Consider the following 15,557-nt stretch of genomic DNA (forward strand, 5'->3'; position numbering starts at 1 on the left):
TCATATTTAATTTTTAATAATAAAGGTCTTTAACCTTTATTTGAGTTGGAAGTATAATATTTAGGTATATAAAGTACAATAAATTATGTATGTATACACATTATGTACATACCCCTACACACCGTGTATATATTATTTATTTATATATATAGCTATGTATTGTAGAATTTGTGTTTACATTTTATACATATAAACAAATTTATACTGATATTTTGTGGAATTCAATAAAATTATGACATTATACAGAATTTATATATGAATGTAGGTATATAATTTGTGTTATGTTATTCACGGCTAAATGTTAAGTTGTATATATATACGTATACATACATAAACATGTATACATTCTTATACATACTTAAGTAAAATGACACAAAGGAAACTTAATAAATTTTTGAGTTGTTTTTTTTCTGCTTTTTTTTTAGAACATTAACCAATTTAATTAAGGAATGGTTTGAAGTATTTGTTCATATTTTTAAAGAAAATTTCTGCTAAAAAAATTAATAAATAAAATAAATATTATGACAAACCCCTATGAAAATATTGACTTTCTGGCGTCAATTTTTATTAAATACTTATTTAATTATTTAATGAACGCAACAATTTAAGTAGTCCTAAATTTATACCTTGATTTGAATGATGGCAGTGTAGTACCTAATGTCCGAACAGCTTTAATATTGTTCGCCGCGCATTGTTCATATTATTAAATTACTCAGACATATCACATTGTAGAAACTGCAGTAGAATGAATTTCTAAATTGCAGAATATAAATTTCAGTAGATGAAATGAATTGCTAAATATTTAAATTTCGCTATTTCTAAAGGACGACAATTTGAAAGAAAAAAGTGTTCTCGTTCTATAAAATAAACACTTTTCTCTTATCTAAAAATTGTTCAAAATTTTATGTTCAATTTTTTTTTCTAAGGAAAATTATGTCTTAAACTTAAGATGATGATTAATTTAAACATTTTGTCCAGCTGACATTCGGTTATAATTACGGCAATCTGGCACTTTTACGATACTATTAGGCATTTTTCCGACTTTGATAGACTACAACTTTTCTTCTATAAAGAAATTTTGGTCTAATTAGGATCTACTGGTCATATTCCAAAAATAACTGGTAATTATTTCAACATAATCCCTCTTTTGGTAAAATCAAAAGATTCCATATAACTTATTTAAATTGTGTTTTACATTTTATTGAACAAACATAGTCCTTTTGGAATAATTTATAGAAAACTTAGATTTTAAAAAAATTTACCTCAACTAAGGTAAAGGTTAAGTTTTATTGTCAAAGCATCTTTTATATAAAAAACAAACTGTTGTAACAAAACTATTTCCAAAATTAAAATTTGTACATTCAAGTAAGAAATAAAAAAATTAGATTTGCAATTAATGTGAAAGCTGTACTGAAAAAGCAAATTCAATGTGCCTTTGGTAAATTTTTTTTATAAAAAAAAAAATAAGAAAAACGATGGATATTTTTCTTTTGAAAACAATATTCAAGCATACCTACACATGTTCTTTCAATCACACAGTCATACACAAAAAGTTTTTCTTTAATATTTCATCTCCTCTCTATAAAATGTTGATCCAACGAATTTCATAAAAAAATATCTTTGATTCCTACTTCTATTTCTTAATGTATGTATCTAACATATCTTATCTTTTCAAATATTGACAAAGCAAATTGATGAAGCAACAAAAATGAATTCTATTTCTTGAATTTATTTTCTATTCATTTAGAATTCAGAAGTTTTGTAGAAAATTTTTATTTTGTGTTTTACACACACACATACGAATTGTTTTATTTAATTTATTCAACATGACCTGAATTTCTGTATACTTTTTCTTTCATACCAAGGTTAAAAGAAATTTTCAAAGGACATTTTGTTTTAAAAATTCTTTTTCTTTTTGATTTTTTAAATATTTTATTTTTATATTATAATTATACCATATTCATTTACATGATTTGTCATTGATTTTATTATTATCATTAACGGTAAAACTAAATCTTTTCAATGATTTCAACAGGATTCTTAATTGATAAGCATAATATCCAAATATGTCGTTCATATGTATAAATATTATATACATTTTCATATATACTGGCATAGAAAGTACCACCACTATATCAGAGGTGGGGTAACTTTTTATCTTTAGATGCCATATCTAAAGTAGCGGCAACAAATGGGACCGTATAAGATGTACATACATATTTATGTATATTTTCACAGAAGCGTGACATCCAATTTAAATATAACTTTTTATACCAGATCCTGAAAATATACAACATTCTATTGGAACTTATATCCTTCGTCGATTTTTCAATAATTACTGGGACAGTCGGACAGCCTTAGTTAAACCAACTCAGAATTCGACCAAGAACTATAATATACTATTAACTTCTTGATATCTCAAATCATTATTTCTCAGCTTTGAAAACGTAAAGGCAAATTTAGACTCCGCGAACATATACAATCTATTCTTCAATATATAAATAATATACAAATTTCATAGATTGTTCGAAAATCTCTTAAAACGTCTTTAATTCTATTCATATATAGAACTGTTACAAAACCTTCTAGTACAACGTTTTATTATTTTAATTAAATGATTTCTTATACTTTTGGATATGACACTAAATAAGAAAAAAATCACAACGTTATTTAGAAAAATATAAAAATATTTAAAATTACATTTTAAATTTTTAATCTAGAAAAAGAAATTAGGAGCAGAAAAGGAAATTTCCCACCAAAATTTTGTTTCTTTCCAAAAATTTCCGTTGCCATTTTTAATGTTTGTATTTATTTGTGTTTCGGAAAGCTAGAATTTTTCCACAATCTATTTCAGTTTTTATTATTCTTAATCGTAATTGGGTTGTGATTTTAAAAAAATAAATTACGTTTCAAAATAAAAATTTAAAATAAAATTTTTCAAAATGATTCACAATCATTTCCGTAGAATTTCCATGTATATTCTCTGAACATTGTCTACAAAATTAAATTATCACATGTCGTTCTTGGAAAATTTTATAAAACCTATAAAACTAAAACAATAAGAAAAATTTTAATTTCTGCAAATTCAAATGTGAAAATTTTCATAAAATTTTATTATTCATAAATATTATTCAAAATTTTTATAATTTCTATAATTTAATATAATTATGCGCTTATCAGCATTAATATTTTTGCACCTATAATCTCATATTTTCAGTTTTCGTACCCTTTTATATTTCTCCAAAAAAAAATAAAAAATGCATCAGTTGTCCTTTCCCAAAATTTTAATTTACATTTAATAATATTCTTAATGAAAATATGCTATGTAGAAATTGTGAGGTTTGCTATGTATAAATATTTTCTATGTTCAAGTTTTTACAAATCAAAAATAGACATTAAGAGACTTTCACATCAGTTAATTAATGTTTACACATATGTGTGTTAACGGGCATGAATACTTCAAAAGGAAGTTTTTATTATTTTAAGTTGCTTTCTTGTTTGAAATTATTAGAAACCGCAACATTTCTAACAAAAATAGGAATTTATTGTTTAATTCAAATTTAAAATAAAAAACAAGAAAAACAAGAAAAATTTTATAAAATATCGTCTTTTCTTTCTGTATTTTGCAACCATCGAAAAGTTATAAAGTACAGCGTGCTTCGACAATAAAACTATAAAAAGCTTTTACTAAATTTTACATTAAGTGGGTATATAGCTCGCAAAATGAATTTATAAGTATTGAGCCACATCATGACGAACATATATAATATATTGACCACATATTTGAAATTACGGTAATATACTATAAAAAAGCAATTCAACACCAATATATTTTAACCAGTAATTCAAAATATGCCAACGTTCTCTTATATCTCACATCATTGTCATGTTAAAATCAATTCAAACTATTGCTGAAAATAAAGAAAATCAACACGTTCTGGTTATGATTATCATAATTTTTTGAAGTTTCTAGTTAATGCAACATTATTCTACAAAAGCGACGTGAACTCCTAGAATATTCTAAAAATAGGCTAGGCTTTGTAACAAATTTTTCAATAGTATAATACGATAAAAATTAAAGCTAAATTTTCATTGAGCTCACGGACAACTAAATTTCGTCTACGAGTTTCCTAAATTGACACAAATTTGTTATAATATAACAATATTGTTGTGTATGAACGTTTAAACCGCATAAAAAAGTAGTTTCTCAAATTCTTGAAATGTTATTCAGTATAAGAAAAAAGTTATTAACTGATACGTGGGTTGTTAAAGTGGGAGCAAAATCTAAGAATTTTCATAAACTTCTTAATTTTTTTTAATATATTGGTCACCATAAAAATAATTAACTTAATCACTGAATTTTTAATCAATTTAATTTATGAAGTAAATTTAATGATGCTACTTATTCGTCTTACAATTTATATAATAAACTTTTAAAATATTTTCATAAATTTTGAAATTTTGAAGCACTTCATTTATGAGAAATATAAAATATTAAATAAAAAAAAAGTCATTACTGAAAAATTTTTGATATAAATTCCTAGAAAGTATTCATTTTATATTCTAAAATTTATTACTCACGACAAAGGCTTTATATTTTTGGCGCGCAAATTGCCAAATCTTTAATATTTATGCCAAAGTATTAACTTTATTATATTCTTTCTCTCAACTATGTATGACATTTGTATTATTTTATACATACGTATGTGTGTATTTGAATTTTGATATTTAATTACCGCAACTCAATTATTTAGATATTAAGTGCTAATATGGAACTGAAAATGATGTTTCGTTTTCAACAATTTTTTGAATAATATTTCGTTTGAAAGTAGGTAAACTAGACAAAAATAAAAGTAGCTTGATATTTCAAAATGGCATTAGAGGAAAATCTAAAAGTTTTCTTCATATTATTAGAAAATTATAGATATTCATACTGTTAGAAGATTATGTTATAAGTGTAAAATTTTTGTAAAAGTACAAAATTTATTATTATAAAAACATTGAAATTTCTATAAAAATTAAATTTAAATTTTACAATTCCAAAATTTATTCCCAAATAAAACAAATTAATTTTCATTTTATTCGAATTTCTAGTTAGAATTTTACTAAAAAGCAATTTTACTAAAAAGCAAAAAATCTCTTTTTCTAATGTTTTTCGGTAAACTAATTAAAAATTTCTACGTTGTTTAATAAAATTTTCGCCATTTTTTTTTCATCTTTTCATTTTGTTTTTGTATCTTTTAATTACATTTAAATGGATAAATAAATATTTTGGTTTTAAAAGTACAAAAACTATATACAAAGTATATAAAATTTAATACCTAATCAAAAATAAAATTCGACCTCTTTAGAATAGACAAAAAATTTTATAAAATTAAATTAAGGTAACGAAAGAACAAAAAACAAAAACCACAACAGTACAAAAATAAAAGCATAACAAAAACCTGTACTACTCATGAATGTATCCATGGGATTTTGTTTTCTTGGCATCTAAAACACTCTAACTAAATTATCACAATAACAATAAACAAAAAGCAAAGGCAAATAATGAACTTATTTTCAAAAACAAAGATTTTTGTTTTTTCTTTTCCTTTTTTTGTATTCTTAATTTTCCACCAAAAAAAAAAATTTTATTTAAATTTTTTATTGAAAACAACACAATAAATAAATAAATTTAGAATTAAATTTTTATACCTGTGTAGTAGAAAAACAAATAAATACCAATGTGTACTACACTCTTGCCTACTACACTTACGTGTTAGTAAACAGTAATGTACTGCCAATTTTATTACAATCGGTTCTCAACTAAACACATTAAATGAAAAGAAAGTTAAAACAAATTTGCACGGGAATTAAGTCTCTCTTTTGTATCGCAATTTCTAATGCGCAAGTATAACAATGTTGCAGATCGACTGCAGGCACAGCAACAGAGCTACATTTTTTTATATTCAATACTACTCTTTGTATACATTAAAAAAATTAGGGCTTCCAACTTTGATACATTTATTCGAGAATTTTTGTAATTTTCTATTGTTTGCGCATTGTAAACGTTCTTACGTCAAGCTCGCGAATAGCAATAAACACGTTCATTTTTATTAAAAATATAATTACAAGAACAAAACAGTAAAACAATCCTTAGGGTTCCCCATAATAGCTAGTATAGTTTTATGGTATTGGTAAATAAATGTTTTCTAAATAGAAAAATATAAATTTAAATTTCGATAATCTACAGTAAAATTCACTGCTTATTAGGAAAAGCCAATAAATTGCAACATTGCAATATAACATGATATTTTTTTTTTTTAATTGCACAAGTAAGAATAAACAAGCGAAGGGACATGCATAAAACACATGCTTTTAAAATGTAGACGTCATACGAAAAATTTGAAATAAAGGAAATATTTTGTATATTATAAAATTAAATTGTTATGCAAAATGTATGTATATAACGATGTATACGAGTATTATTTATAAATTTGTTATTTATATAATTTATTCTCTAGCTTTTTAAAAAATTTTCTAGAAATAATTTATATGTCAAATTGACATATTGAGAATTGACAATTTCACAAGCAGCTTTAAAAATTTATTAAACTTATCACGCCTAAGAAAGCAAATTTGCGAAATATTTTTCAAAATTCTTATTAAACAAGTCATTAGGGGTCTTATCAACTAATCTACAAAATAATTTATATAAATATATTATAACATAATAGAAGCTATGTAGGACAATTTTCACTCGGTTGCTTACCTCAATTTTACAATACTTTTAGCATAGAGTTACAAAATTTTTTTAAAAGCATTTAAAAATATTGTCAAATACACAGCTATGCAATATTTGGCTCAATTTTATGATATTTTTGATTTTTAAAATTTTCAAATTCATAAAATTTTCAAATTCTATTACAATTATAATTTTCAAGAATTTAAGAATGTGTTCTTCTGAACTTTTCGTAATTCATCACTGAAAATTAAGGAACACTGTTAAGCATTATATACCAATACAAGTGGATTTAATACAGTACAATAAATTTGCGAAATTTTCAGTGAACGTATGATATACATTCATTCATATACATATTTTGTATTTATTTGCTTTCGTCTTTTGATTTTTGTAATGCTAAATGTTCTTATAACACAATATTCTTGACTTTATTAAAAATTTTCTAAAGGTTAGAGCCTCAGGGATTCTATTTAAATTTATTTTAATTTTCTATTCTACTTGTATATTGTACATAAAACACATTTTCAGTTACAGGTGATACTAAAAAGAAAGATATGTACGTAAATGCTTTTGATTTTATAAATTTTTATTTTTTTTTTATATATTCCATTTTATTAGATATTAAGAGTTAGTAGTTATTTCACAGGTAAAATACAAAAAATATTCGAAATTCTCCTTAATACGATTGTAAGCTTTTATTCAAAAATGTTTTAAAATTCTGAAGCTTAATTTATTTTATTTCATTCTCAAATGCGTTAATAACGAAAAATCATTATTTTATAAGCACTTTCTATTTGGTTAGACAAATCTATTTGGTTAGACATATATTTTTACCAATATGCAGAGTTTCTGAAATTAAGGCTTATCAAAACTTGCAAAATTTGAGAATTAATATCTTAAGTAATCATTAATTTTAATAGCCCTTTTTTCCATTGCAATTTATTATAATATTTCGAATAGTAGCTCTATTAATATAAATTATTATTATTATTTTCCTGTTTTTTCCGGAATTTAAGAAAAAAATTTAAAAAAATTGCTTACTAATTTCAGTTTGTTCATACGTTTGTGCGTCTCTTTATGAAACTTTAACGATCTTTATAGTAAAAAAGTAAAGTTTTATACAGGGTAATTTAGTAATCAGTGACAGCCTGTATACCATCATTTAGGGAATAAAAAATGAGTTTAACTGTTTATTTGCTGCTTCTATCTTTTGCGGATAGGAAGTTATAAGCAAAAAATCATGAACACGTATAAATTTCGTGAAAATTCTTTAAAATCCCTGTACCTTGAGAACCGTTGAGATTTGATACCTTGTTCTAAACAAGAATTTTACACATTTTTGATGGTATATGTTATGTCACTGATTACTGAATCACTTTCTATATAAATGAAAGAAACCTTTTTATATAGACAAAATATTTAGCTACCATGCTCCTCCCATCTATGAAAATAATTTAAGCATATTATTTAAAGAATCGTGATATACTACTTCAACGGGAACGTACTACTTTACAAGAGATCCTTTGGTTTGACTTGAATTTATTATAATTATCTTAAAACTAAATGTAAAATTATACAAACAAAATAATATCAGGAATTTAAAAAAAAACTGCTTCCTTCTAAAACATATTTCTAAACTTAAAGCAATAATTTTATACATTAATATAAATTATATTTAATTTATCAAAATAATGGGCCAGAAACTTTAAAATATTTATTAATATACTCGTAGTTCAATTGTTTTATAATTTACTATAAAACTAGACCTAAATTACAGCACTATTCCTAAATAAATAAATTTAAATTTATTTTACAAATAAAAAATTTTACCATATCATCGAATATACTACTATAAATGCCTAAAAATAATTTTTCTTTATTATTTTCAAAATCAAAATGATAATATTTCTATTGAATGACTCATTAAAAAATAATTAATAAAAAAAAAAATTCAATTACCTAACTGACATATGAGACGTGTATTACCGTAAAATGAAGCTTATAAACGAAAAGACAAAAAAAAAATTTAATAAAGAAACGCTTGGGTGAATAAAAACGATTTAGAAAATCTAGTATACGTTGATCTAGTATAAAATCACATTGAACACCTATTTTCAATTTTAATCTTATTTTATCAATTGAGTTAAAAAGTTCTTACATAAAAATCTCGATTTATTTAACAAAAATGCAAAATAATATAAAAATTTAAATATAAAATCTAGAATTACTTTAACTAAGCTACAAAAATAATATTAGTATTCTAAATTTAAATTAATAAATAAATGAAAAAAATAAATAATAAAATTACTTATAAAAATTAACAATAATGATTGCTTAATAGTTTGTGTTAATTATTAAAAATAATATTTAATTTGTTTTATTGTGGAAAAATAAAACTCAATGTGAAATTATTGAAAATATTTGAAATGTGAATAAAAAACAATTTTTATATAAAAATTTTATTAAGTATGGTGAAATTCTTATGAACTAGAAATAATTTAAAACACGCGCAAATTTATTAAAAGTGAAACATACGCTATTTTACATCGCAATTTGATACAATTATCTTGACATATTCTACTTTCTTATTAATTAAAATATAAAAAACAAAGTATTGTTATATATGACATTTTTTAAATATAAATTAATCAAATATGTGTACATAATATTATAATTGTATGCATATTACAGTGGTGTGCCTCTAAAAAATTACAAGTGTGAATAACATAAAAGCAATGGAATCATGTACAGATATACTCGTAGCTATGTATAGAGAAAACCGGTCTTAACTTTGTAGTTTATAAAAATTATATCACATATTCGGTTGTATGCCGCCACGCAAAATTAATTTGAAAACATTTATACAACCTATATTAAAACTCACAGTGTTTTTTTTTTTTAAATAGTTTATATTTTACAGAGTTTATCTACATATTTTAAAGTTTTTTCCACAAATAAGATTTTTGTGGAAATGTATTTGACTAGGAAAAAAATTATTAACCCTTCTTCATTTCCAAGTTACCTCAAAACTAGCAACTATAAATTTTCGCTTACTTATTTTTCCGAAACTTCTGTGAAAGCAAAAAAACTAACGGTAAATGTCTTACCTTAAAAATACAATTATCATCTTATCATCTTATCTCATCTAAATAACCGTAGATCGCCGTATCCTAATGCTTCTCTTAATAATTGATTTACATTTTGCTTGTAAAGTTTATTTGCCTCTACAATCTTGTCATTAAATTGACTTTTTCTTTCTTTCAAAAAATTTTTCCTCTTAAACAGTCCGCCATAAAAGCGCACTAACTGAGATACTCTCTTCTGTTGGGCTTTCTGTAGATTTCCTTCACTATCCTATAGATTCACCCTTTTCTCTATTTTCAGAAATTTAACAGACCTAAGATTTCACGTAACTAGGTTAATAATTTTTTCAACTGTTTAATATTAGCTTTCAGGGTTACCTAAATACTTAATTTCTCTCTTATAAGCCTTAAAAATTTTTGCGCATTTTTCTACCTTTGCAGGTAACCTAATGTGTTAAATATGTGTTGAATAATTTAATGGAGTTATGAGTTTATAGTTTCTTAATAAGATTATAAATTTGGGATGTTGATAGAGCCTGAAACAATTTTGATAGACAATTAATAATATTTGATTATTCAACACAACATTCAATTTTATTTTACACCACATTAAAAACATTTCGCCGCACGCCACTGATATGCACATACAGCTATATAATCATGTATACATAATAGAAAATAATAAACATATAATGTACTCGTACATTTATAGTACAATAAGATGACAAAAGTGAAAATAAATTTGTGAAAATTCTTTTGTATTGTTCTCGCAGCACTTTCATCATTTGAAATATGTGCACAAATCTACTTTTATATCAAAACATTTATATATAAACGATATAAGATTTTTATATAAATTATATTACAAATAAAATTACATAGAAAAATTTTGAAACGAACTTTTGTCACAATTTCCGTATAAAATTTAAATTATTTTTAATGAATGGATTTAGATATGAAATCTAGTAATAAAAAGTCAATTGAAAGTAAGTTAAAAAATTAATTTTTTATTTCGTTATTATTGATCTAAATTTTTTTTATAATATAAACTACAAAAATTGATGAACATGTAAGTCATGTTAGGTTTTTTATTATTTAAAAATGTTGAAACTTTAATCATAATCGGCGAAAACGCCGAGAAGACAATAATCTGAGAATAGAATCTCTATGGACTGACAATAGAATCTCTATGGAATCTTGTACTATTGATGCCTATAAATAAAACTCAACATTCTCGAACAGAAATGATGAAACAGACTATTTATTTGTCCAATTTAGTTCAAAACTTATTGCCGAGATTACGAAATTTTAGATATCTATATATATATGATTTAAAAACGAGGAGTCCAATTAAAAAATATAAAATTAAAGGAATTGAAGAAAAGAATAGTTTGAAAATAAAATAGAAAAATATGTAGACTTTTAGTCAAAAGAAACACTTCCTTAAACATAAAAATTATGTATTTGTAATGATAAATAACAAAAGTTTTGCAACAAGTTTTCGTCGTTTAAGTCAAAAACTGGAATTTTGTATTACAGTTGAAAGTACGATTTGAATCGAAACTACACTGGCTGAACTTAGGAAATGTAAATGGAGAACAAAATTCCAAAACCAAAAAATATGTTTTGATGGTACTCTGAAATAGAAGACACCTTTCGTTTCACTAATACAGAATTTTATAAGTAAAAATAAAATGACAATAGCAGTTAAATTGTCGAAACCAGAACTTTTTGTATATTAAGCATAGTTGCATTTTATACTATGATCCAATAAAAAAAGTAACGAATTCGTTAAAAATAAACTTCATAATTTTCCAAAACTTTTTAAAAGACGTAGCTTATGTTATCTATATTGAAATTTAATAATGTCTGACCAACAGTGCCTTAACTAGGCGGTAAAGAATTACAGCATTAAATCTTTAATTTATTTTAGAATATTTATCAAATAATTTGTTTAGGTTGGGAAAATTATCGGAAAATAAATATGTACACAATTCAATTATAATTTATTCAGTGTATGTGAGAAATGTGCTAGTATAGTTTTCGAAATTAATATTTTCTATATTGAGTACTTTAGTGTTAATGAACAAATCAATATAATCGAAAATTTAAAACAATATTCAACGAAAATCATTTATGGAAATTAAAAAAAATGTTAACCATTTTTTTTAAGTTTTTTATTTTTAAAATTTAAAAAATTTTTACATTTTGTTATTTCTAAAGAATTTTTATGAAAGGATGCAGAAAAGCGTATTTGATAAATTAATAAATCCTTTTTGAACTTCATTCAAAATTTGATCTCATATATGCGAATGAAAGATGATGTATGATAAATATTTCTTTCATTATTCAATTTATAAACTTCACAATAGGTATTCACCCACACAGTATGACAAGGTGAGATCATACACAGATATTAAAGGTTATCACGATTAGTTTAATGAGATTTTATTAAATTTTTCATACGAATTTTTACCGACTTTTATTGCATACAATAAGGGAGGTTATATGATGGCAACAAATTTTACATATCGAGTTTTCGGTGGGAACGCACTTCTCCATAGTAAGGAAGCGTAAATAAACTATTTTGAGAGAGGTGTCGGTCTGTGTGTGCACGCGTGTATTTCAAATTCGAATCAACCGATTTCATTGAAATTTAATATTTAAATTCGAGATGTTAAAACAATGAATTTATAAATTTTTGGAAAAATCAGCGCTCGGAAATCAAGCTGGGGGCCGATTTTACTTTTTCTACTATATCTATGGAAAGAATTGATAGCATTTCTTGAAATTTAATATTTGAGTTCTGGTTGTTACAAGAAGTTACTGACGAACTTTTCATATAATTCGGACGGCACAAAATCAAACTCTACTAAGAGCCAAATTCACATTTTTCTAGGTATGTTACCTAAAAGTTTATTAGTGTCCTTATTATTGCGGTCGGTTATGTGCTGCCACATCAGATTTTTTTTCTACGAATTCTGAATGAAATATGCAATAGCATTAGAATTTGTAAATAATTTTTAATATTGCTTTTAAGAGTCAATTTTCAAAATTCGGTTCTTTTTATTATCCACCGCATAAAATAAGGAAATATTTAATAGATCAACTTGAAGCTTTATACATAGGATTTGTTTGATAGAACGAGAAACCATACCTAACTTTTCCACATATAAAGAGAAAGTAATCAATCAATTTCCTTAAAATTTGGTTCTTTAGTTCACAATGTTAAAAGAACTTTTAAATAATAAGGCGGATTTAACATTTTTTACCATATCTAAAGAACTAATTGACGGAATTGCTTAAAATTAACTACTTGGGTTTTGGTTCTTAACGAATTTAAATTCCGAATCTCTCAGAGAATTCGAATGACATAAAATGAACCTCTACTAAGAGCTAAGAAACTTACTAACGTTCTTTAAATTTGAAATAAGTATTTAAAGAACATTTTCATAATCCTGAGCAACACTTTGGCCAAATTCGGTCGGTTATTATGCACTGACCACATCTGACTGTTTTATTTTATCTTCTATTATGTTTTTTTTTTATTATGCAAAATTTCGATTGCAAAAATAAATGAATATTCACCAATATTCATTTCTGAAATAATTTTTACTTTGGTTTTCTTCTAATTCTTCCTTAGAGACGTGCTATCACCATCTTTGAGTTTGTCTGTATAAATCAACACTTAATATATTTTATATACCGAATATACGTTATGTACTTGCAGTTATATGTATTTGTATAGCGAAATTTGAACTCTTTAATTATGAATCAGAAAAAATTTCGAAATTATTAATGTTTAACCGCAATTTAATTTAAAAAATTTGAAAATATTTTATACAAGAAATATTTATTAAAGAAAATGTAGAAAATTTTATTTTTAATTCAGATAAATATAGAATTTTTCTTTTTTTTAATTTTGTGTCTTATTCGGAACAATGCTGCATAAAAAATGGTGTCATCGACTATACGAAAATATTTTTTTTTTTTTCAATTTAATTTTTGTTTACTAATATGATAGCCACATAATATTAAATAGTATGCAGATTGCTAATCGTTATGTTATTTTGACACCTACATACATAAAAAAAATAAACTATTTTAAACATAATTTTCCATCATTATGTATACATAAATTATTTTTATACGTCACTACAACATTTTGATGTATTGAGCAATATTTAATTCTATAGGAATGTTCTATAGAAAAACACTTCATTTAAAAAAAGAGGCTCGCTAGAAAAGTGGTTTTAACCGATTTAAATACGCGCTTTCAATTAATGTGAAATTTATGCAGCCCGATTATTGAATAATGATGATAAAGAAGTATATAATTTACAGATTCGAAATCTACAATCTGCAAGGTACAAGAGTCATGACAATATTCTCACATTAGCAACAATATTATAGCTCTTGACAATATCTTTTATTTTACACTGCGTGCCTTAAAAAATGGTCTCATTTATTTCATTTAATCATGATACGTTATTTGACTACTTTATAACGGCCTGGTATATTTTTGCTTAATTCCATTATTGAATTGCGATTTTCCTAACACAAAAAAAATCTAAATTAATTTTATTTTTGTTTAATTTCAACGTTTTTAGTAAAAACTAAATTTTCCTTGACTATTTTACGAACTAAACATTAATTTAGTCACGTAGAATATAAAACGTGGGTGATATTTACGTATAACTTTCGATTTCTAATTTTAAGTCAAAAACTCAAGAGCAAATGAAAAATTAACAAAAAAAAAAAAAAGTTTTATATAAAGAATAAAAATGAAAAACTTTTTCTTATGAATTTCGAAAATTCAATAAATAATACCCAAATATATAAAACTTTACTCGTATAATTGTTCATACATAATGTTATTTACATATTAATTGTAGATATACATTCTTATAATTTATTCATACATACTTATTTACATGTATTCTTCTATATTAATTAAATATATACTTACAAATGGAATGTGTTTTGGACTATAACGTGTGACGATTTATGAATGTGTGGAATAATATTTCTTAATATCAGAATTCAGAACTCCAGCATGCGAAAAAAAATTGCTTTGCTATAAGATTTCTTTTCCCGGACTTTCCATCTCCGATATTCGAAGAAATTTTTTCGCGATTTCTGAAAAAAAAATAAATGTGTAAATTCATTTCAAAATAAAATCATCCCATAATTATTCTTCTTATATAAAAATATAAAATTTTTTTACTTTGAAATTCTAATGAAAAGGTCGGGTAATAAAATAAGAGCCAACATAATCTCTTTAGCAATTTTCGAAAGATTATTTCCAATATTTACTGATGACATTCAGTGAGCATTGTCAATGTATGAAGTGGTTCGATTATGTACAACAATAAATACGACGCTACCGCAGTATTTGTTTGCCGAATAAAAATATTCCTGAAAATAATATATAAAAGCCTAAATTTTTGGAAAAACTCTTAACAAAAATTGACACGTCTAACAGGATATCGGTTTTTTCGACAAAATTTTTTGAATTATTCTCGTTTCCTGTGAATGACGAGAAATAAGTAAACTCTAATTTTTTATATAAATAGTATGGATTTAATTTTATATGCATATAATGTACAATTTTGTATATAAATATCAGATTTACTTTATATGCACATTATGAACATGTGGATATACATATGTACATTGAGTAGGTATTGAGTAGATATACAATATTTGTATAATACTCAAACATTCTTTCAATTATTTTCGTGATCATC

At 24.1% G+C, this 15,557-nt stretch overlaps 1 protein-coding gene across 2 annotated transcripts in view; it reads left to right on the forward strand.

Moving 5' to 3' along the window:
• LOC129619325 (b(0,+)-type amino acid transporter 1) overlaps nucleotides 1-15,557 on the forward strand; it is a 78,169-nt gene that overhangs the window by 41,540 nt on the left and 21,072 nt on the right. The window contains exon 1 of one of the 2 annotated variants that reach the window (XM_055534583.1): nucleotides 10,596-10,793. The exons of the other annotated variant lie outside the window; for it this stretch is intronic. Coding sequence (XP_055390558.1) covers nucleotides 10,751-10,793 — 43 coding nt within the window. The 5' untranslated portion in view covers nucleotides 10,596-10,750. Of the gene's footprint in view, nucleotides 1-10,595; nucleotides 10,794-15,557 lie in introns of those variants that run through there. 2 annotated transcript variants of the gene reach the window in all.

Source organism: Condylostylus longicornis, unplaced genomic scaffold (assembly GCF_029603195.1).
Source record: "Condylostylus longicornis isolate FDR11 unplaced genomic scaffold, ASM2960319v2 ptg000001l, whole genome shotgun sequence".
In the NCBI taxonomy this organism is placed as follows: domain Eukaryota; kingdom Metazoa; phylum Arthropoda; class Insecta; order Diptera; family Dolichopodidae; genus Condylostylus; species Condylostylus longicornis.